Source organism: Anas platyrhynchos, chromosome 4, assembly GCF_047663525.1.
Source record: "Anas platyrhynchos isolate ZD024472 breed Pekin duck chromosome 4, IASCAAS_PekinDuck_T2T, whole genome shotgun sequence".
In the NCBI taxonomy this organism is placed as follows: Eukaryota; Metazoa; Chordata; class Aves; order Anseriformes; family Anatidae; genus Anas; species Anas platyrhynchos.
Window position 1 is genome coordinate 27,185,927 of NC_092590.1, and position 24,974 is coordinate 27,210,900.

The 24,974-nt window shown below is 35.6% G+C and overlaps 1 protein-coding gene across 1 annotated transcript in view; it reads left to right on the plus strand.

The window, feature by feature from the left end:
* GPM6A (glycoprotein M6A) overlaps positions 1-24,974 on the plus strand; it is a 109,126-nt gene that overhangs the window by 63,092 nt on the left and 21,060 nt on the right. Inside the window, exons 2-3 of the mRNA XM_027456384.3 lie at positions 5,261-5,453; positions 19,963-20,119. Coding sequence (XP_027312185.1) covers positions 5,261-5,453; positions 19,963-20,119 — 350 coding nt within the window. The remainder of the gene's footprint in view (positions 1-5,260; positions 5,454-19,962; positions 20,120-24,974) is intronic.

Sequence of the window (24,974 nt, forward strand, 5' to 3'; positions counted from 1 at the left end):
ATTCTTATTAGATTTTGCAGCTACTTATACAATAAAACTGTCAAATAATATAAATAGGCTTAAGGAAAAGCAGCTAAGATGGTGGCAGTTGGATAAAAGGACAAGGAGATAGGAAGTGTTTTATAGGGGCTTTTCATTCCAATAAGTTTAAAAAGAAAGAAAAAAAAAGTTATTGGCATAAAAACACTTACAAACTAGTACTGTTTATTGTCACTTATATTTGTGGACTTTAAGTGTTTTCATAGGTGATTACTAAAAAGAACAATTTATTCAAGGATGAGGTCATACTATTTGGACATAGTTGTGATATATATCTGTCTGTCTCCTATTCTGATATCTGTCAGATATTTGTCTCCTATTCTGTCTTTTATTGAAGTTATAGTGTTAATTTGATTTTAAGTTGATGAGACAGGCCACATGTTTGCAGTCAAGCTCATTCTCAATACCTTACCAAATGGAGGTTTGTGTAGTCACCTAAATGGTAACTGAGCCAATTTCCTTGACAAGCTGTGAGATGTGCAGCCAGGAGCTTTCACTTATTTAAGTTCTTTGTTACAATTACAAATGACAGGGTTGGGAAAGGTGGCACTGGTACCTTAAAGGAAGCATACAGCATGTAGGATGATCATTTACCTGTCAAATAATATGAAAAAAAAAAGTGATGAAAAGAAAGGCTAAATTCCAGTTTGACTAGAAAGGTTGATAAGGCATTTTGCTTTAAACATGTAGTTCCAGTCAATTCAAGACAGCTTTCCCATGTTGCCAAGACTTGTGTAGTAGAAGAGGTGCAGAGAGTGGCTCTTTGTGATGTTACCCAGCTAAAGCTTCAAATGCATCTTCACTACATGAAATCTAGGCCTTTGGTCATGACTCATGATGAACCTCTACTGCCAAATCATTGATTCTCTGCTATCACAATAGCTTAGATCTGTGTTCTGCTAAGAAGGGCAAATCATGTAGCCTTCTCTTTTGTTGACATTTTGGTATCTAGTAATTCTTATCATTTTTTAGAAAGATGTCCAAGTACAAAGAATACTTTATCAGAGTACTTTGGTGCCACAGAGGAAGCCAGCAAGGTATTTATTCTTAAAACATCTGGCCTGATGAAGGAGTACAGGCTAGTGTGACAGAGTATGAATTTTTGTATTCCCAACATTGATTATTGCTGGAATATGGCTAAGATGAAAGATCCAGTGAAACTGTTGTATCATAAAATGGCTTGCGTTGGAAGGGACCTTAAAGGTTCAAACTTTTAAGGTCCCAACCAGTTCCAACACCCTGATATAGGCAGGGACACCTCCCACTAGATCAGGTTGCCCAAAGTCCCATCCAACTTGGCCTTGAACGCCTCCAGGGATGGGTCATCCACAGCTTCTCTAGGCAACCTGTTCCAGTGCCTCACCACCCTCATAGTAAAGATTTTTTTCCTTATACCTAATCTAAATCTACCTTCTTTCAGTTTAAAGCCATTACCCTTTGTCCCACCACTACCCTCTTTGACAAAGTGTCCCTCTCCAGCCTTCCTGTAGGCCCCCTTTAGGTACTGGAAGGCTGCTCTAAGGTCTCTCTGGAGCCTTCTCTTCTCCAGGCTGTATAACACCAACTCTATCAGCCTGTTTTTGCAGGAGAGGTTCTCCAGCCCCTTGATCATCTTTGTGGCTCTCCTCTGAACTCATTCTAATACTTCCATGTCCTTCCTGTGTCAGGGGCCCCAGAACTGAACACAGTCCTCTGGGAGGGGGTTGAGAGGTGGGGGGGCTCAGTATGTACTTGTTAATCCCTATTTACTTTTGTAGATATATTCAATTCAATGTGTGTGTATGTATATATATATATATATATATATAAATTTATTACTATTCCATGTTGAAAATTATGATAGAACTATGTATATATATTACCCATATCCAAATCTGTATCAGTTTCCCAGGAAGAGAGACAGTCATTTTTTTTCAGATTTCAGTATAGTTCAGGAGGATGGAACACAACAGAAACATGTTTGTTATCTCTGGGAGAAGTAAAGGCATATACGTCACTCCCAATGTAGGAGAAAGAAAGTACCTTTTATTACTTGCTGTGTAAATTGCCATGCTGTGTGCTTGGTAAGAATTAAAACCATGTTTACTAAATTTAGGTGTGTCTTTAATATTAGTTGAAAACTGTCTTTTAAATATCTTTTAGCCCAATTATACATCTTTAATTTGTCTTTGGAAGTTTGTTATATCAAATGATGGTAACACAGAAATTATAGATCTCTCTGACAGGTGGATTTGCTAAATATAGTTGTTTGAACAGCACAGTTATTCTATTGTGGGCTTCTTGAAATAATATTTCTTCTTTTTGACTGGGAAGCATATTTCATATTAGTACCACTGTGCATTAAAACTGAATTATTTGGAACCCATTTAAGCAATCCATTTGAGATTTAATTACCCTGAATATAATTGAACAAATATGTTGAAGGCATCTGATGAAAATGCAATTCTAATTTATACTTCTGATATAGAATGTACTGTGATAGATTATTAATGATCTTACTGGTCTGGGTTTTTTTCTCTAGCAAATACTTTTTTTTTTTTTTTTTTTTTTTTCCAATGTGTAATTGTAACTGGAATTTTGAATAGTTAATAAAAACAAGGGACAGTTCTGGATGAAATTATAGCTAATTTTAAGTAGTGTACAAAAATAACAAAGTCTGTTGCCCTTCTTACGTTTTAGCTGCCATTGTTATCCATGTCTAAGAAAAAGAGACTATCAATATGAGTTGAGGGAGTGCACTGGTTTGTTTGTTTGTTTTGTTTTGTAATAATTACACTATTAAAATGCTCTATAACCTACAGTTTCCCACACTTTTCAATGAAAATAATAGTGAACAGAAATAATGTCACAATCTGTACATGCACTTAGAATTAAAAAGGTAGTCTTAAATTGGTTTGCAAAGTAATTCTTTGAAGGTTGTGGTGATGACTGTGCTACTGTTTTCCCATAGAAAAAAAATGCTTTCCAATATATTTTTCCCTTTTAACTATTGTTGGCACTTTCACAAGGAGGTTTTGCAAACGTAAAAGAAAATTTAGGAGAATTAGAAATAGAAAGAAGAATAGAAAGAAGAATTAGAAATAGAAAGAAAATTATTTGTCGGTTATATATCCTGCACTGAGGAGAAAGAGTTCACATATCACTCAAGCACAAGAAAGGAAATGATTGTGATGATGCGATTTGTGTGGATAATTAGCAAATCACAATCACAGCTTCTGCTTCTGCTCAAGGTCTGAATAATTTCTTTCCTTAATGTAGAAAAAAGATCACATAAACAGATGAGGTCAAATTAAGTTTGGCTGGTGCGCTTGGAGGTACGTTAGAATACTTGCACACATACACACAAAAAGTGTAAACTAGTAGCATAGTGCACAGATTTGTCTAGGCAAAGACTGTGTAAAGAACACTTTACAAGCCTTTTAAAACAGAAGTTTATATACCTATACCAAGAGTATTACTAACAACAGACAGTAAAGATTCTACTAAGAGGAGCTGAGGTAGCTGCCTATGAGATCTTCTCTGACTGGATAATGGATGTATGCAATGAAACATTAATTTTGGTAGCTAAATATAGCCAGTATTTGGAGTTCAACATTATCCACTTAAAATAAAATTCCTTGTCTTGTCAAAAACTATGTATTTCGCTATTACATTTTCTCTGTGGAATGACATAAAAAAAATGATCAATGCAGTTCTTCCTGTTTCAAGTACCAAAGAAGAATGGTACTTTGAATTACTTCCTATCATTTGTGTAGAAATACACAGTCCCAGCAGATCTAGATTTTTGCCTGAGGAAAAATACTGGTAAATTTAAGAATAATAAGTATAAATGCTGAACTGTATGAGGTTAAATAGGCTCATTTTGCAGAGTAAAAAGTTTGAAAGTACTAGTGCCAGAGGAAAACAAGCATCAAAACCCTATACAATTTTAAAAATCTTTTCTAGCAATTATTTCTGTGTGTTGTAGCTACCTTGTGAATATGGTGTTCAGAGCTCTGAATGGCTGTCACTGTCGTACAGACATATACATACATGGTACAGCTGAGTCACATTCTGTACTGGTGGTTCAAAAGCATTTTGCTAGTTAAAATAGCATTTCTTTTGTTCTGTTATTAAACAGCTATTTTCCCATTCTGAACAGCTTAAAGAAAAGAATTGGAGCAAATGTTACCTACGGCTCATTACCTTTTGTGGTTTATGAATGATACGTGATATCCATTTTAAAATCTGATTTGTAAGATTCATTGCTTTTCTTTAGTTTTGTGTTGGTTTGACAACACTGAAAACTCTAGAATTACTCATTAAGTAAGTAGTCAGTAGGCCTGTGGAAGAACTAAATAAATGATAAACGAGTATTTACTCAATGCTGTCTGCTCTACCTCTGCCACAGGTTCCTTTTTGTCTTTTCTGTCCTTCCAGAAGGTAATAAGAAGGGCTCTACAGGATGTAAAAGTTGTTATGGAACTGGAGAGATTTGGTAGAGATTTGGTAGAGTGCCAGAAACCTGAGCATGCATGCTGGGGAGAGGGTTTGTTGTGGAACTAAGCATCAATTTAGAGATCGATGGCTGGAGGAAGGGTTGTCCTGGTCTAAATCAAGAGCAATTGCCCTCACTTAGTAAGGTAAATGAGTGGCAAGAAAATTCAGCTTCTACAACTGTTTCTTAATCTGTGCCATTTGAGTGCATATCTTCATCTATTATTGTGAGGTATTCCAGAAAGTGAACACTTAGTTACACCCTCAAAATGGTACTATGGGGTGGAGAAATTCTGTTGTCGGTATTTGCAAATGAAAGACATGGAGTGAATCTATGGTGATGGAAGGAATTGGATAGGATACTCTCTGTGGTTCCCTATTATTGAGGAACCTCCTCAGTAATCCAACAGCTGTATTGTGAATATTGGAATAGCCTGGAACTGACACTAATCTGCTCTGAGAAAAAACATGAAACTGTACAAGGAACTCACTATTTAAAATTTCATGTTAATCAGCTGGTCTTCTACATTTAATAGGTCAAGTATCAACTGAGAAAACTCAGAAGTTCAATTAACATTTGTCCTCTCACAGATTTTTCTGAAATGATGGATTATTATACCTGATCAAAACTCTCTTCACTTTTCAGAAGCATTTCTCAAAACAAAAAGGTTTTTTCTTTTCTTTGTCTTTATTTTTTTTCCTTCCTTGTTATAATATGTTAACGTACAACTTTCTTTTCATGTAGGGTGCTTTGAATGTTGCATCAAATGCCTGGGAGGTATTCCCTATGCATCTTTGATTGCTACCATCTTGCTGTATGCTGGCGTTGCGCTGTTCTGTGGTTGTGGACATGAAGCACTTTCAGGAACTGTCAACATTCTGCAAACCTACTTTGAGATGACAAGAGTTGCAGGAGATGTTATTGATGTCTTTACCATGTAAGTTAATACTTTATTTTATTTTTTTCCTTTTCTGTGAAAACTGCTGAAAAATTCCATGTGGCATATAAATTTAACTCAAGAAATTTTGTTGTAATGAAAATTGTAGTATTATTTAATGTTGGATAAGCTCAGATGAAGTTTTGATAGAGCTGATTTTTATTTTTTTTTTGCTAATTACAAGCAATTTTTAATGCAATTTACTATCATTTAATACTAAGAGTACTTCATATATTGACAGACCTGTTCCATACAACATGTTTGTTTTTATCCTGTGATAATTATTTGCTGAAACGCGTAAAATTTTCTACTCTGCAGTCCAAGAAAATGAAGCAGGAGTGTATAACAAGTAACAGATCAGTTTTGGGAATAAATGCAACAGGGAAGTGACTGAAGTGTTGTGCAGAACCTTACTGCTTGTAGTGTCAAACTTTTGTTGCCTCTGGTTTTCCTAGAATTCATCTGTTTTGAAGCTTTCATGCTTTTCTACTCTTGAAACTTATTTATGGAAGGCCTTTGTGAAAATTTTTCAATGTTACTTTTGTTGGGAGTCTCCTTCACTTAAGTAAATTAATAGCATTTAATAAAGAAGTTTACTCTAAACATTATCATCGTATTGTCTCGCTCAAATGTGATTTTCCTGTGTATTTGAAATCCAAATTCCTATCTGGCTGCTAGTATTCCTAACTAAAGTGGAAGAATCCTACCCACACTTTTGTAAGCATTTTCCTTATATGGTTTTTGGAGAAGTGATTTGATCATCCATCAAAACATTGATATCTTGCAATGGATACTTCCATATAATCTCAGGGCTTAGCTGTTGTCAAAAGTCAAATCAAATACAAGAATTACTGGGAAAGTCATAGAGAAACAGAATTTTATAATGGTAAATGTATGGTATAAATCCATCTTTCATCCATATCCTGAATACTGTGCACAGTTCTTGTCCCCCCAAATCTGATACACCACAGAAAGCAAAAAAGAATGATTAGAGTTCTGTAATAGAGGCTATATGGTTAAACATTAATTACACTAGAGCTAGAGAAAAGGTGAGTAAGAGGTCTGTAAATGTCCTGAAGGAAGTAAGGATGTATTGTCTCTCTTCCAGTACAAGAAGTAGGAGGTATCGGAGGAAACTAGCAGGTGTCAGGATCAAAAGGCAGAAGAAGTGATGTTTTTTCAATTGTATAGCAGACCTGTGGAACTAACTGGGTACTGTGGATGCCAAAATCTTATATGGTTTCAAGGGAAATCTTGGAAATAATGGATAATATTGGAAAACAAATCCATTGACAGTTTCTAATGGCATATAGACTTATCCAGCTCAGGAAGTCCCAGATGCTGAAAGAGCAATGCGGAATTATCCTATTGTCTTGCCAGTTCTCACTCTTTTATATCCGTTGTTTCAGATAGGAAATTGAATAAGAGATGTGTACAGTCTGACCTGGTTCCACTGTTTTCATGATGTATCACATTTCATGAATCTGAAATCTCTTGACTTGTGCAGTGCTATGTCAACATCCTTCACAAAGCTTCTTTGTGAACCCTAGCAATATTTGTGGAACTAGTAGCCAGAAGGAGGGATTTACTAAATAAGTACATGACTGCTTCACCACATGCAAATTTCTTCTGTCTAGGACTGAGGAATTTAAATGTTCTTGTATGATAATATATCAGGTTGATGGGAAGTATGTGACTTCTGCTTTGAGCTTGTCATTTAAAATAATGGGTCTGACTTGACTTGGCAGCTAAGGTTCATTGTTATCCTGAATGAAAGATCAATCTTCTTACTAGGCTCTACCTTATTTTATTAGTCCCTAGGAAGCCATTAGTGCAGAACAGCCACAAATTGATGCTTTCTCTTTACAGCAAGTTTTCTAGCTTCCCTCTATCAAATAATGAAAATATCAAACTGGAGATATTGTTCAAATTTCACTGGAAATGATTAACAGAGCGTAAAGGTGATTTTTTTTTTTTTCCTTATCATTTAGTTATTTGGCATTTCCAGGAGCTTTTTGGTTTGTCCATTTGTTTACTTAAAGACTTACTAAAACAAAATATTTATTTGAAAGATATACTGGGATCAAAAGATCAGTTTATTCATTTGTGAAAGATATCTCTAAAATTGTCTTAAAGGGAGGAGAAGGTAGTATTTTTAAAAGCAGATGAGCCATTTTTGGTAACTGGATAAACTCTAGGAAATATGCAATTGTCAAATTTTTACCGGCTTAAACAGATAGTACTCTGCTTTATAAATAGTACTGTAGGGTGATGCAGTGCTTGGTATTTTGTCATAACTCTTGATTAACAGTTGGCAATGCAAAAGCCCTGCAGTAACTCTATTCTTTTGAAAGGCCGAAAAGTAGAAACAAGTGGTGCAGTTTCTACATTCTTAAAACTATGCATACTTAAATGGAAAAGCAACATTTTTTTTTATTTTTTTTTCTGTTTACAAATAATAGGAATAAAAAGATCTAACAGGTTGTGATATTAAATTACACTTAGGTTATGTAAGCCATTTTGTCTCTTAATGTTTCTGCTGCTCTGAACTGTGTCAGGCTGACCTGAAGCCCGTCCCTCAGTGATAAACGTGTGAGAGAAATGCTGCAGTGGAGTGAAGCGTGTTAGATTCTGTTTCATCATGCTGATGGTTGCTGTCTATATATATTTATTAGCATGGTGGATTTCAAATGTCATTCAGTATAAAAATCAATCCATATCTGAGAACTACTTGTGCAGGTGGTAAGAGATAAGGGCTTTTTTTAGCTGTGACCACAACTGTGTTTGTTCTGAGCTCAATAACAGCTCACAAAGCATCCTTTATCTTTGTCAATATAGTTACTCATTGCAATTTAAAAGAAGGAGCAGAACCCTATAGAGAATGGAGCTTCTCTCTAGAGAATAAGCAAAGGAGGTCTGAAGCACACTTTATGTGCCTGGAAAGAAAAGCCAAAGTACAACAAAGCATTCAGAAAGGTCAGTGTCACAGTAACAGCAGCAAAAACTCAGTGTCAGGGCCATGAGGGCCCAGCCTCCCTGTACCCTACCCATTTCAACACAGCCCTTGGTGCCTCACAGGGACACTTGGTGATGGGGCTAGGGCTGCCCCCAGGAGGGGTGCTGGGATGGGCCTTGGCCACAATCCTGCCCTACCAGCCCCATGAGAAGCAGCTCATGGCCCCCATCCCACATAGTATTCTGATGCTTGGGGAGGGTGGAATTGATTTAAAACCTATAATGAGGCCTTCAAGTCCCCTTGGAGGGACCTGCCCTTGAGGCTTCAGCCAATAGCAGCAGCCCTGTGAGGCAAAAGAGGCAGTCTGAGCACTAGCTCAGCAGAGCATACATGTTTTTTCCTTCCAGATTCATGAACCCTCAGTCAGGTTGTACATATCAGCTGCATTTCATATTTGCTTTGAAAATATTAATGAGCAGCATATATTCATAATTTTGAAAGATTAAGAGTGGGTTTTCCAGGTGGTTTTAAAATTCCTTAAATACCAGACAGTTAAACTGATTTCCTCAAGTTGATGATTTCGCAAGTTAAATTATGGAGTAATCATTGTTAATACTTTAAGATACTGGAAACATCCTGCAGAGATGCTGGGTAGGGTAGAAATAGTGCTTTTATAGCAATGGGTTACAGTAATGAACTCCCTTTTGAACACTTGTTTGGAAAACAAACAAAAAACCAGTCTTGGTCTATAATATGGTTCTAAAACCAATAGGTTCTAAAAAGTAACAAGGATTTTGTAAAAGCAATTTTGTCTCAGAGTACTGGATTACAGACTGATTTGAAATTCTTCAAAGTGGTGTGGGTAAATCAAATATTCTAAACTCTTGGAAATTAAGAGAAATCAGAAGTATTAAAATACATGTACATATTGTACAAACAGGTAGTCCTTACAGATAGAGAATATCTTCAAAAATCACAGAGCTGAGGGTAGATCTTCACTCTTTACAGTCATTTCTAAATCTGTGGACCTTTAATAAATTGGATGTTTACTTTATTGGATGAAAATCAGAACAAAACACTTTGAATTGTCAGTGAGTGGACTTTTGATAAGGACTACCTTCTATTACATCGCTTCATTGGTTTCTGAATCATTTTTGTGAAACTTCATTCCCAGACTTCTTCACTATCAACTTTATTATTTTTTTAGGGGATACATTATTTTTTTTTTTCCTCTTTTTTTAATTTATTTTTTCCTCCAACTGAAGAAGTTCAGGGAATTAAAATACAGAAGTCACAAGCTGTGTTTGGGACGCAAATTCCTTCAAGTGAAAGTAGAGTGGATATTTTAGCTCCTTGTAATTCAGAGGGATTCTAAGAACATAAGTATGGTGGTTCAATTTACCCTTAAAACTGCCTGTAAAATATTTTAACTCTAAGATCAATGCTTTATGTTGCCTGCTCTGGAATTTAACAACTCTGTAGGCTTCACTGAAACTGGAAAATCTGCTTCAGGCAGATGTGGTGTTCAGTCATTTCTCTGCTGGCTTAAAAAACTGCATTGAACAATGTATCTGTGAAGTAATGGATGCTAGGTTCACTTAATAGCTGACTTAGATAAGATTCCAAAGTCAGGAGAAATTGATGGACAATTGTCCAAAACTATATTGTATGAACTCAATTGTCATGTTTTTCTGGTGTTTGGAGCAAATTTCAGAAGATAGTTTTAGGCAATAAGCAGCACAAGGTATGTTTGTTGTATATCCCAATAGCAACTTTTCACAGCTCTTTCTTTTTAGTGTACAGGGCCAGCTGGTGCCATCTGTCACGTCTGTGATATATAGACCATGAAACAAGGGAATCATGCTCTTAGAGTAGAAAATGAAGAAACCTTCCTGACAGTATCATTAGCAACATTTTCCTACTACAAGTAGAACTAATTCAGGTCATTGTAAATTCACTTCCTTTTAAAGGTGCAATACCAAACAGTATATTAAATGAAGTTACTATATGAAAATCTGTATTCACTATTCTCACTATTGGAACTGCTATAGATACTCCACAGGAGCCATCTTCTTACAGCTAAAAATTTCCTTCTTTTCAAAATGCAGAAGCCCCAGATTTGGTTGTCGAAGTGTCCAGGTTTGATGGTTGTTAATAACTAGCTGGTGTATAGTCATCGTTTATTAAAAGGATATTGCCTAGTAAAATAGTGTTTGCAGCTGTTTTGATTTGAGGAAGAATAAGAGCACTCATGGAAGCTTTTATATCTACCCCTTACTGTTTGAAAACAGTGTTTTTTCAGGTAGATGTAGGAATGCTAATCTGATCTTCTCTTTGTTTGTGTTGGTTTTGCAGTTATCACAAGTTAAATATTGGTACCACTAAAAGTAGTCTTTTTGTCATTAATATTGCCTTAATATTAATGGAATACTGTAAAAAATATTACAGAGAGATCTGCAGTAAAGATTAGCTGATATGAAATATGTTTATAAATATTTGCATTAGATCATATGATATTTCTGTTTTAGTCATCTATTTAGCATGCAGTAATACTGTTTTTCCCTATACATGTTTATTCTGTTACAAAAGTCCAGTGCTTAAATTTGTTATAAGCTTGTTATATATAATATATGTATATATTATATATTTATATTATATTTATGTATATATTGTATTTATTCATATATATGTATATTATATCTACATAATGGAGTTGTAAGTAGTATCAGCCCTACCGAAACTGATGGGTAGACCATGCTTGGTGCTAATGTCTTGTTTGTACTATACTCATTTCATTTATTTTGGATGAAGTCATGTCTTATACAATGCACTGAACATCCATTAGCAGCTGGAGTTCAGAAGGAGCACTCCTGGAGCATATATCCTATTTAGTTTCATTACAGAGGAATCTATACTGTACACTCTAAAACACAATGAAAATCATATCCCAAGAAGTGGGGACATCTGAGGGACTCACAGTAAAAAGGAAAAAAAAAAAAATCAATTTCTGAGCCAAAACATTAGTGGGGGTGAGCTCATAATCCCTACTGCTGAAAGTCTGAAGGTTGACCTTCACTCAGGTCAGCAGTAAAAATGCTAATAAGGCTGATAAGAATTCCCACTAACAGCACTGTGTGAGGTCTTGTGTCTGGATTCTGACTGTGTGTAGGAGAATGCAATTGTTTCTGGAAGGAAGGCCTATCTTTGACCTATGTACCTTGTTAGTTTTTTATAATTTGGAACCACCAATGAGAGCACAATATCATTGAAGGTTGCATTTTCCATTCAAAAGAATGCAGTTTACTTTACTTAGGAGGACACTATTTCCCTGGAATAGTTCAGTCACATGTAGAAAGTAAAACAGCGTATTAAGGGTTAGATGCAAAACATAGCAGTCCAGATCTGGTATCATTTAGTAGATGTGCCAAATATGACAAAACACACCAGCACTTGAGAATATGACCTTCTCAATCAGTGATTAAAAGTAATGTTTGCTACATATGCATCTATATTGTGTAGCCTAATGTTCTGTTAAAAGCAAAATCAGTAGCTATGTAAATAAAGTGTGGTATTTGGAAGGTACCTGAAAAAATGCGCTTCTCATTTCATCAGACAGTTGAATAATGGAATTCTTAGCAGCACATGTTAATAACAGCAGCAAATACACAAAGAATGTTTTAGTCTTCATCGGTGCCAATACAGTCCACTGCTTTAAGCAGTCAGATGTATTATTTAATTTTTGTTAAGCAGATTTTTTACTTGGTTGTCTTGAATTTAGATTGACTGTTATCACTGGGTGCCTGTGATTTGAAGCATTTGCAATAGGCCTTTCTGAGCAGGCAGTTCATCTCCATATGACTTTTTAAAGCAATTTTATTTCCATTTAGTCCTAATTTACTTTATCCAATTAATCTTACAGACATAAAATGGAAAATGTATATACCTATGTAATGTGCATATTGTTATATCCTTTATGTGCCATGAAAAACTAAGACAACTGGTCTTTGTGCAGAAGATTTGAAAAGAGTAGAATTAACCATTACCATGCCAATCTAGAGTTTTAGTATCAAGTTATTGGTTTTATCCTATTACTATTTACTGCACATGACTCCAAATTTACATTTGTCATAATGAAACAGAAATCCTGTGTTAGGATTTGCTATGTCTTTTTGTGCTATGTTCCTATGGAAAGCTGAATGGGAATTCAATATCCACAGTGTACAACACCATATAATCATAGAATCATATTCAATTCTTCTGGAAGTCTGCATGTTGCTGTGCACTGATTCCAATCTATTTTTGTCCTTCTTCAGGCAAAGAGGGTTCCAGATTTCCTCTGTAGTAATCATCTTTAAAATTTTTTCCAAGTAGTTTTGCTAGAGGTGAGAAGATGGAACAAGCCTTGATTATCAGAAACAACTTTGACACCCATTCTAATCCACGTTATAGTCAAGACTTTGTGTTTTAGTCTCAAACAGTTAGTGTTCATTGAAATTCTTAAATAAACATTTAAAGATCCTTTCTTGTTCCAAGAACATTACAGTATTCAAAGGGCAGAAATATGGTTTGTGCTGCTATTACTCCTCTTCCATTAGGCTGTGAATTCTGCTGCTTTTGGAAGTGTTCCTTGAAATCTCAGCTCAACTGTCCATTTCCTATTAAGGAAGCAACCAACAAAATTTTAGAGTAGAATGACTTTGTGTAGGAATGCAGAATTCTACCCTGAGTTGTACACACACAACATATATTCACAAATTAATCTGTTAAAAACAGTGGCACATGGCTGCTATTCAGAGTAAAATAACAAAATTTGACATTTGCAGAATGCAAGTGTCTTGCATATTCTAAAATTATGGTCTTTTCCTTATGTAGTCCTAACAATGTGCTTTATCTTTGAGCAAATTTGCATATGATATTATGCAGAAGTTCTTCCAGAAATACAGAACTAGAAGACATACTACTCAACCTGTTTTCTTTTTAGTGAATGTTATTTCTTCCTTAAACAAAAATAAATACTCTTAGGCCTTCATTGCTCTTATCTTTTGTCTGCTCTTAATTCTTTCTACTTCTATCATTTTCCTACAAACTCTAATTGAACATCTTATATTCCAATTTTCTTCTCTTCCCACCTGTATTTTAGAAGTTTAGATTTTTTATTAACCTAATCTCTGAAAAATCCCTTAAGGAGCTGTGCTGACATTTTCTTACCAGTTTCATTTTTCTGTTCTCCATACTGAGGATATTTTAGTCTCTTACTTCATTTATAGTGAGTTTTTTAGTCTTACTCTGCACGTAGTACATGACTATTAACCCTTCTTTCTCCCTGCTGACTGTATATTTTTATTCAAAAAAGGAAAAAATTTCTGCTTGTCTCCTCCCTTTGCTAACAATTCCCCTGTGCTTCATGGTACTATCTTGTTTGCTTAAACTGTTTAAGTGAATAGTATCTTAAATTTATGTTAAGAAATTAAAAACTTCTATGAGCCATGACTTCTGCAGATCTGGTACAAACATTGCTTACCCTTTATATCTTTTATATTTTCAAAAAACACATTTGCAAAACTGATTCTAAAAGCTGGAGATAGCCTGAGGAAGCAGGTTGCTATCTCAGTCTCTCAGCCTTTTAGGATCAGTATGTCTGGGGGCAAAAGGATCATCACAAAGGCCAGTTTTTCTTTCTTACAGAGTAACAGAGATTAGTGCGCATTCTAGGTGTGAAGATTAAAGTTCCTTGTGATGGGAAAAAATAATAATAAAAAATAGGAAAACTGACTGACACTAGTGGTGATAATTACAATCAGTACTCATCTTTCTAAACTGTCTAGTCCAGCTATAAAAAAAGCTGCAATGTTAAATTAGAAATTTTATTGTGATAATTTAACTAGCTTTTTAGTGTCTTTGATAGCTTTGGTACTTTTCTTATTTTAAAATTATTATATTGAAAATATGTATAATTGTCTGAATGTACTTGCATTCACTGAATATACATACAGTTTGGTGTCAATTACATGCACCTGTGGAATCTGAATGACATTATCTATATTTGGAGAATTTGTTATAGATTCAGGAAGAGAAATATGAAGCAGAATTCTAAATGCTAAAAATCTGCTTCCACAGTAATATCTGGTATACTGGTGGGCTAGACCATTCAAAACTTCTGATACATTCCAGCTGAAATGTACACATACATTGTTCAAATAAAAAGGTTTTCTGGGCAGCAGGAGCATCACGTGTCATAGATCAATTTTGGTGGTTGTTGTTGCTCTTAATTGAAAATAAGTGTCTGGAATGTGTTCATATTTTAACTAAATTAGAGAAAAGTGTCCCTAGATAATATGTTGATTGTTCCAAAACAATATTAAATAATTTTGATACAAAAGTATATAGTGGTGTGCAGTAGTTAAGTGCCAATCTTTAGCACTGAGGGTGTAAAATGTACCATGATTAGACTGAATAGTGTAAAGGCTTCAGGGTTCTTAAAATTGTAATACATTTTGGAATTAAAGGTCAATGTTAACTGTTCTTCTTGGCTTATCTGTTGGGGTAGTAAACACATTTATTATAGTGGAGCAGTACTGATTTACTCCAGTGAAGCAACAAGTTTCTCAAGCTCAAAACATTACTTCTAGACATAGTTAACATGAGCTAGTTTTGAATATTGAAATGCACTTATAACAAGATGGAATAATTACTTATGTGTTCATTTGATTAAAGGAGTCTCAACAACAAAATAACTATTTTTGTTTAGCACTCTCCACAAAAAAGTCTTCTACTCAAAGACAAGATCATTCATCAATTAATCTTATTGCTTGCTGATATCTTTTTCAATCTTGTATTTGTCAAAGCGCCACAAAAATACTCAGTAGGAAATTTGTCACATTCATCTCTCTGAGAATGTTTTTACTCACCTCTGACTTGTCTCTGCTGGGATAGTCTACTATGTACTCAGTGACAACCTGTTCATTAAGATATTAGCACTTATGGCTGCCATCAGTGACTACAGTTGAGGAATAAATATATCATTATTTAATAACCACAGGACTCCAGCATTTAGTGAATAAGTATGCAAGATTTCTTATTGTTCTTCTCAGATTATCCTTAGTATTCACCTGATGTATGTCTTTCCAATACTATCAGAAGCACAGAATTTACCTCTATAATTTTGTCTCTGCTTTCTTTGCTTGTTATATACCTCTTTCCTTCCACTCCAGCCTGCACAATTGTGAGCTGTGCTTGTCCTTCTGCTTTGCCCTTGTCCATCTCACCCACTGGCTTCTGTTCATCATTCATTCTGCCCTTTACCTCCCTGGTTACTCTGGGGCTGCATCTGCAGCATTTGGGGCTTTACTAAAACATAGATGGCAATTAATCTCCCTGAGTTCATTCACAAAGAATTACATTTTATAAACTATTATAATTTCACTGGAAGATCAAAGTTTATGTGAACTTATGTGCAGCATTAATATAAATGCTGCAGAATACTTTAATACCAACACTGTCTTCAAAACTAATATGTGATTAACTTGTTACTGTTTTAATATATTTTCTTTAAATATAGCATTCTTAGTAGTTATGTTGCAATGCAATTCTATCTGACTTCTTAAAAGGTAGTGGAGTGAATATTTCACTCCTGTTGTTTATTTTTTTCTCTTTACATCATGTGAGATCCTTTCTCCTTGCAGTAAGTCTGGCTGTTTCATCTCGTGTAGCCTGATCAGTGGAGATTTTCCTACTTGTCTCTGTAGAGAGTATATCAGGAAGAAATTGATTTCTATATTTGGTTAGTGTGTAGCTAATTATATTTTCCTTGTAGAAGGCTTAAATGAAAGTTATTCCTTTAGTTGCACATAAGGCTGAGGAAAAAGCAGAGATCTTTTGGTACCCTTTTTGTTATGAGCAGCTCAGTGGGAGGCTCAGCACAGATGGTTTAAAGAGCTGCTGCAAGGACTGTGAAATAGTCTCTGGACTTCTCCAAAGCCTTAATCCTGTTAAGGCAATGTTGGCTTGTATTTTCTACAGCACTGAGCACGCTGAGGTCTGTGAGGAGCTGTTTGTGGCATAACCCCCATACTTCAGCCTCTGATGGAGGTCATGCTTTATAAGGAGTATAATATAAGAGTTGGAAGAGATCCTATGGCATAGTCACAAAGTTGCTGTCGGTTTCCTACAGTAACTTAACTTTTGTCAGTAATGGGAAGATAGGCTCAAAACATAATTTCACTATTAAAACAGTGTTATACCAGCTGAATTAATATCATCTTTGCATCATCTAATACTGTCAACAGTGCTAAATTTATTCCACCATCTTGAATAGTTTCTGTATCTATTCCATACAAATATCAACTTACCCTGGTTTTCACTTGTCTATAAAATGAAGAGTGATGTGGAAAGAAGCTGAGAGGACTTTGTTATTGGGAAATAAAAGAAAAAAAACGTATTCTTTCTTATTCCTAGAACCTGTCTGTTATTGCCCTGTGAAAAATGCTAAAACAGATGCTAACAGCATTCATTTATTATACATTCCATCCCACCCCTCACCAGCTAGGTCATAAGTTTAACTGAGTTTTTATGACAATAAAGCAAGCTTAAGATGCATTCATTGAAACTTTTGTCACACTTCTACATCTGAAATATCAACTGAAAACTTGAATCTGACTTTGAATCTCTTGAAAACCATTCAAATTCAAAGATATGTTAATGGGCTGTCCAGCCTTGTTACTGTAAATTGTGTGTTGAGAGTTATCTCTCTCAATACAGTAGTAAAAGGAATACTAGAGAAAATGTGGGCCCACTTTACCTTAGTTGAGGAGGACTGGATTAGAGGTCATTTAGGCAAACTTGATGTGCACAAATCCATGGTCACTGATGGGATGTACCCATGAGTGCTGTGGGAGCTGGCAGATATTATTGCTAAACCACTCTTCATCATCTTTGAAAGGTTATGAAGGGGTGCCTGAGAACTGTAAAAACAAAACAACAACAAAAAACAACAGTCCCACTCCAGTCTTCAAAAAAAGGCAAGGAAAAGGATCCAGTCAGCCATCCCTGGAAGGGTGATGGAACAGCTCATCCTGGATGTCACCTCTAAGCATGTGAAGGAAAGGAAGGACTAGTCAGCATGGATTCATCACGGGAAAATCATGTTTAACCAACCTGATAGCCTCTATGATGGGATGACTGGCTGGGTATATGAGGGGAGAGCAGTGGATGTTTTCTACCTGGACTTCAGCAAAGCTTTCACTACTGTATTCCACAACATTCTCATATGAAAGCTCAGGAAGTATGGGTTAGATGAGTGGACAGTTAGGAAGATTGAGAACTGGCTGAATGGCAGAGCTCAGAGGGTTGTGATCTAGTCTAGTCTAGTTGGAATGCCTGTAGCTGGTGGTGTCCCCCAGCAGTCAGTACTTGGTTCAGTCTTGTTCCATCTATTCATCTATTACCTGGATGAAGAGTCGGAGTGCACCATTGGCAAGTTTGCTGATAATACAAAACTAGGAGGAGTGGCTGATACCCCAGAGGGATGTGCTGCCATTGAGAGGGACCTGGACAGGCTGGAGAGATCGTCAGAGAACAGCCTCAAAGGCAAATACAGGGTCCAGCACCTAGGGAGGAATAAGCCCATGAACCAGTACAGATTGGGGGCTGACCTGATGGAAAGCAGCTCTGTGGAGAAGGACCTGGGAGTTCTGGTGGACAGCAGGTTATCCATGAGCCAGCATTGTGCCCGTGTGGCCATGGCCATTGGTATCCTGGAGTGCTTTAGGAAGAGTGTTGTCAGCAAGTCAAGAGAACTGCCCCTCTCCTCAGCCTCAGTGAGGCCACACCTGGAGTACTGCATTCATTTTTGGGCTCTCCAGTACAAGAGAGACATAGAGACTAGAGAAGGTCCAGCAGCAGACTATGAAGATGAGTGGGGGGACTGGAGCATCTCTTTTATGAGAAAAGACCAAGAGAGCTGGGTCTATTTAGCCTGGAGAAGAGAAGACTAAGAATGGTTCTTATCAATGTATACCAATATGCTATGGGAGGGTGTCAAGAGTATTGGGCCAGATTTTTTCAGGGGTGCTCAGCAACAAGATAACAGACAAAGGGCACAAACTGAAACAGAGGAAGTTCCATCTGATATGAGGAAAAATATCTTTACTGTGAGGGGGAGAGAGTGCTGGAACAGCCCAGAGAGATTGTGGAGTCTTTTTCTCTGAAGGTATTCAAAACCTGTCTGGACATGATACTGTGCAATGTGCTCCAGGAGACCCTGTTTGTCAGGGGGTTTGGACTAGATAGATCCTGAGGTATCTGTCAACCTCAACCACTCTGTGACTCTGTATCTTTTGGGTGACAATTAAAAGTGTGATTCTAAAGAACTGTTATTAAATAATTCTTTTCATAACAGCAAAGATATTGATCTTTATGTCTTGAGAAACTCAGTTTGGGTAGTTGTTTGAAGCATGTCAAAATTCATCTTGTAGGTCTCTGGCTTTTTTTGCATCATACTTGTAAATAAGCTGTTTTATCTTGACCTGGACCATATGACTGCAATTACTAACACCTTAAGCCTGCACATTACTGCTGCCATATCATGTGGATAAACCAAAAACTCACCTTGGCTAGTTTTTTAGAGAAATCCAAGCATGAAATATTGAAAACTGGTGATCCAAGGCAAAGGTCACAGATTTTTTCCAAGCTTGGAAAATACACTTAGAGAAGAGAGGTCCTTTCAAGTATCTCTTCACAAATCTTTGTCATGAGAGAACATTTAGTAGGCAGCATCTCCTTGTAGGAGTCATGAACTTCTGGACAGTGCTAGGCAGGACAATCAGCACAGCCCAATTAATTTTCTTTTTAATATCTTTAGCCTTCTGGGCTCTGAATGCCGTTCTTCCATTTCTTGACCTTTGGGTCCATGAAATAATGTTTTTAAAGCCTCATTGTATGAGAATGTCAGATGATCTGACCTTACTGATTTTGAGAAATATGTTTCTGGTTTGAAGTTAGGGATCTCTTTTAAAGACTTCATTATTATGTGTCAGACACTTTGTCTGTTGGGTAATAAGCAGAAAAATAATAATGAGGAGAAGATAGCAGTGATTGGCATTGCAACTTGAGAACTACCTGTACACATAGTAAGATTTATTGAAGACTGTGACAAAATACCTTGTCTATAATGAAGTCAGACCTCAGTGCTAGGTGCACTGTGTGACTCAACGGATGTGCCAGGTACTTGTTTCCTTTTTCTTTTGTTTTAACTTTGCCACTTTATCTGATGAAAAATATATTTTTTTCAAATTATTCTGACAAATTGGTCTCTAACCTACACAAATCATCTTTTAACTTTTTAAATTAAATGTCCCATTTTTTTTTTCTATCAATGTTATTTTATTCCAAAGCTCACTCCTGCCCTCAGCTTCAGCTGTTATTATAGGAAATCAGTGCTTAGGCTGACTCCAGAGTAGAAACGTTGCTGCTTAGAATCTGATTAATTCACCCTGAAATTTCAGAGTCAGCTTTAAACAGTTATGCAGATAAATAACTTTTGCTGTTCCTATACAGGATTGACATCTTCAAGTATGTGATATATGGTGTAGCAGCTGCATTCTTTGTATATGGCATATTGCTGATGGTGGAGGGATTCTTTACAACTGGTGCCATCAAGGATCTCTATGGGGATTTCAAAATCACCACTTGTGGCAGATGTGTCAGTGCCTGGGTAAGTGGATAAGACAACTTTTGTACTTACAACAATTTCATCATGATTTGTATGTTTGTAGTGCATTGTGATGTTATTCATTTTTATTTCTTTAATATTTTCTGATACTTCAGTGGTAGCAGCACATTGCTATGAAGAATCATAGCAATGGATAATAGAGTATTAGAAGTGCTCTCTATACTGGTTAATCAGAAAGTAACTATAGTTACTTAGGAATAAATTAATTCTAACATCTGATTAGGAAAATGCGTTCTCAGCAATATAAGCTTGTTGGGCCACAACCAAAAAGTTTATGATGCCTTCATCTGTAGTAGGCAAGAAATATTTTTCTTACTAATATTTTCACTTTTAGTTTAGAAATCTTGCCCATTCCTCTTTAGGACGAGTTGAGTCCTGTCATCAAGTTTTGTTTTGTTTTTAAGTGAGAAAGAGCCTATTATTTCCTCCTATATTATCTCTGGTTTGAAGATACCATTCACTTATGACACTGGAATACTTCATTCCAAAAATTCTAATTTGAACTTAAACGAAGGTTTCTCAAAGTGAAATGGCTGACTATTTGGGCCTGGGATTATTTTAAGATCTCCAGGTGGGCCTGTAGAAAATCAGGTAAGTTATTACAAAATTATTTATTTATTTATTTATTTATTTGGTGTTTGAGTATTCTGCATCTCAGGTGAGAGGCCTGGACACTTGCTAGCTGTTGGAGCTGGATATTTCTGCAAAAAACATCAGTATCATTACATCATATGTTCTGATGCAAGATAAATGGTTAAATGTAGCCAGCTAGCTCTGGGTGTTAAGGTACACTGGACAGCATGCTATAATAACAATAACAATACATAAAATAATAGAGTTTATTATCATGCCCTTCCAGAATTGTCAGAATTTATGTTATGAAAATGTAATGTTTTGAAATGTGAAAGCATTTCTTTTTATCTCGTCAAAAATGTTGGGTTAAAGTTTCATCCTGGCAGTTGTATTTCTACTTTTTATTTATTTATATATGTATTTTTTTGTATCTTAGCTTTCAAAAGATGTACGTTAAGTCTCTACATAAAGATGTTTAATCTTGTGAGTTGCACTCACTAGTGCTATCTTCTGTATATTAGTGTTTAGGAACCTTGTATTTAAATGTGTGAAAGGGATTTTTCTGCCATTGAAAATTATATTGGCTACCTAAATGTCTGTGTGCTTTTTTGTCCAGTTTTTTCAAATGTTTAAACTAAAATTTGAAATTTCTGAAATATTTACAGATTTTGCTTTGCAAGGAAAACCATGAGAGATTCACAAATGTTTTGAAAAAACACCTCTGAGGGATGTGAATGTGTCATTTCATCTTGTCCTAACCAGACAAGTTATTCTAGAGGCAGTGAAACTGCACCATATTGACATTTGATTCTTTGTGTAACAGAAGGAATGCATTTCAGTGCAGGCTCAGCTGGTTTTCCCACCCAGAATAGTTGCATCATTTCTGAATGCTAGAAATGAAGCTCATTTCTCAAAATCAGATACCATATCTGGGTATTCTCATGGCAAAATACCGACTTGTCAGACAGATGCATCTTCCTTCTGATTGAATACTACTGTATCTGATGCAGAATGCTTCTTCATACAGAATGCTCCTTCATTTATAGCAATAGAAAAGCTCTCTCTAATAAAGCAGATATATTTATGGGTCTGAACTCCCTTAATCCAGTCTTCATTATGGAAAGCGTTTAACAGCAACAACAACAGAAACTCCTATTCACATAGATGCTAATGAATGCTTTAAATAGCTCAGCCACTGACAAGAAATGGTTAAGGTGAGCTTCATATGTTGACCTGACCTTTCAAATTGCATAGTTCAAAACCAAAATCACAAATTATTGTCACAAATGATCCAGAAACTAGCAGAAAAGTCATTTTCAGAGGGAATATGTTATGACACAGATGTATCCCCCCTCACTTGGAATGCCTCTGAGGTTGCGAAGATAAGGGCCTATGCTTCTTCAGTAGTTATAGAATCATAGAATGATTTGGGTTGGAAGGGACCTTAAAAACCACCCTGCCATGAGCAGAGACGCCTTCCACTAGACCAAGTTGCTCAAAGCCCCATCCAACCTGACCTTGAAGGCCAGGGAGCCTTCCAGAATGGGCATCTCCAACTTCTCTGTACAACCTATACCAGTGCCTCACAACCTTAGAGTAATTTTTTTTTTTCCTAATGTCTTATCTAAATCTATCCTGTTTTAGTTTAAAGCTAAGTGACTCCCCCCCTTTTTTTTGCAAGTGACTATATATATATATATAATTTTTTTTTATTTTTTTTATTTTTTTTATTTTTTTATTTTTTTATTTTTTTTTCAGCAAAGATAATGGCCTTTAATTCTTATCAGTTAGTTCTTTTAAATTAAGCACTTCAGTCTACTGTCTGAATTTTGGTAGGATATATCCCACTTTACCCCTCTAATTTAAGTTTAGGTAAATAATGCTTGCTATCTAAACACTTCTAGAATTAGTAAAAATAAAATGTATTGTTGGTTTTATGTTTTCTGGAAGCCTTGTTAGTTCTGGATACTAGAACAGTGTTATAATTTCTTTAGAAGACTGGCTTCCTTGTAATCTTCTGTTCTTATTCTTGAAATAGGAAGGAAAAGCCCTAGCAATAATTCAGGACAAGGCTGAGTGGTTATTAAGTGTCTCTCTCATTTTTATGCCATTACTTTTCCAACTTCTTTGTTAATACAGATATGATTTCTTAAAAATAAGTGAATGTAAGTTTTTTCTTTTTATTTCTCTGTCTGACATACTTTGTAGAAATCTTCTGCAATGAGCTCCAAAAATTGTTATATGTTTATAGATGGCTTCAGTCTGTCTTATTTCTGTATTTTTTTATGTTTTTTTTTTTTTTTTTTTTTTTAATGATTATTTTTTCTTTATTTTATATTTCCAGTTTTTTACAGTCAGGGATATCACACTTAAAATCATATTTTTTTTGATCATTCCTTTTGTCACATAACTAACTGTGTATTTTATACAGAGATCGTTTATTGCCTGTAGGCTTCATTGCTTCCTTCAATAGAGTGTCTGAGGCAACATAACATACCTTGCTAGCAGCTTGTCCGATTCTCTTGTGCTTGTTGCTCGCTGACAGAATTTGTATTGTTGGTGATAAACTGGACAAAATTGTTTTAGCATTAAACTGTGCTCTAAGTACATCTTTCACTTTGAAGACAGCATTTTTCCTTGGCATGTAAGCCCAGTCAATAAGCAATTTTTGTTAATGGAACTGTTTCCTGAAAAAGTGCTGTCATATGTTTCCAAAGTCTGCTTGACTGTGGTACCTGTCTGCACAGGTACCTGTCTGGTACCTTTCTGCACAGGCGCTGTCTTTCTATTATGAGACATCAAAAACTAGTCAAGCTGTTAGTTTTATTTCCACCAGGTTTAGATTATCTTTCTCAGTTTTAACTTGAATACTTCATTAGATGATCATCACTGAACCTTGTTCGCACCTGGCTGCCTTTGTCTTTTTCACTCCATGTAGACATCTTACTCTTTTTATAGTTCTTTAAACATGTGAATGTCAGTGGCATTATCATAAATTCACACTTCAGTGGTCAAAGGTGCATTCTTTATACACTCTCTGTGCTTTCTGGCCTGTTTGTTTCTCAGTTCTCCCACAGAAAACTGCTATCACCAAAATCTGCCAAAACCATATTCAGCTTTTTGTTCTTCATATGAATTGCATCTTGCTATTGGTGTCTCATAAATTTATAGGTGTGTTTTCTTGGTAATAACTGAGAAATGTTTTCTGGGCCTGCATGCCCAGAAAAGGAAGAAGGGGGTAACCTGTAGTATTTTGTGGACTAAATTTATTCCCTCACTGCTTGTATCCTTTTAGTCATGTGCAATGATTAGCAGTCAGGTTAAGCTGGTTAGGCCAAGTCAGCAACACCAAGTATTTTTAACAATATACTTCTTTCATCTGAAGAGCTTTAACAATTTCTAAACATCGACTAATAAGTTCCATCATACTGTGGTTATGAATAAAATCTTAGTAGCATGAGCATCAATAAAAAGATCCTGCAGTCTCAGGAAGGTAATACTTCTCAAAAGTGTGAATGGTCACACTTTTAGAATCTTCTGGCTGATTAAAAGCTCAGTCACTGACTTTCACTGCTTGGGAAGCCAGCAAACAAAAAAAGGGAAGGTCCATAGCCCTTGATTCTCTGATAGGCTTCTCCAGTCTCAAGCTGATCACTGAAAAGAAGAAAAAGAAGAGGAAAACTTTGAGAATGTGAAAATGTAAGCATACACATTTTGAGAAAAAGTCATTACAAATGTCAAACAAATTATGAGAAAGAAGTGTTTTGAAACCATCACTGTGTTAGAAAAAAAATCCTATCTGGAAGATTGCAAAACTAGACATGAAATTCTACTGTTGTTAAACAGCAGATAAGGTCCAATGCTCTATGTAGGACTTCAGAAATCTATCAGACTACAAAAAATGACATGCTTAATGTCATTTTAGCTAATGCTAAAATTTTTAAGTAGCATGCTACAAAATGCTACAAAACTATCAACATAATAAAGAAATTTCAGAAATAATAAAATCAAATATATTGTTTACAAGAAAGTAGCACAGGGATAAATCATAAAATCTTCAGGGAAAACCTAGTCATCCATCATTGCAGATCGATCTTTTTAAAACTGAATGCATTCTCATGGTTTTGTAGTTATGTTTATTTACAAAGCAAAATTTCAATAACATGAAAGAAATTATTAGAAAATCTTCTTTTTATATTTGTGATGCAGCTGTGGAATTTTTCTCCCCCACTTCTACCAGTAAATAAATTCAGAGTACATCAGA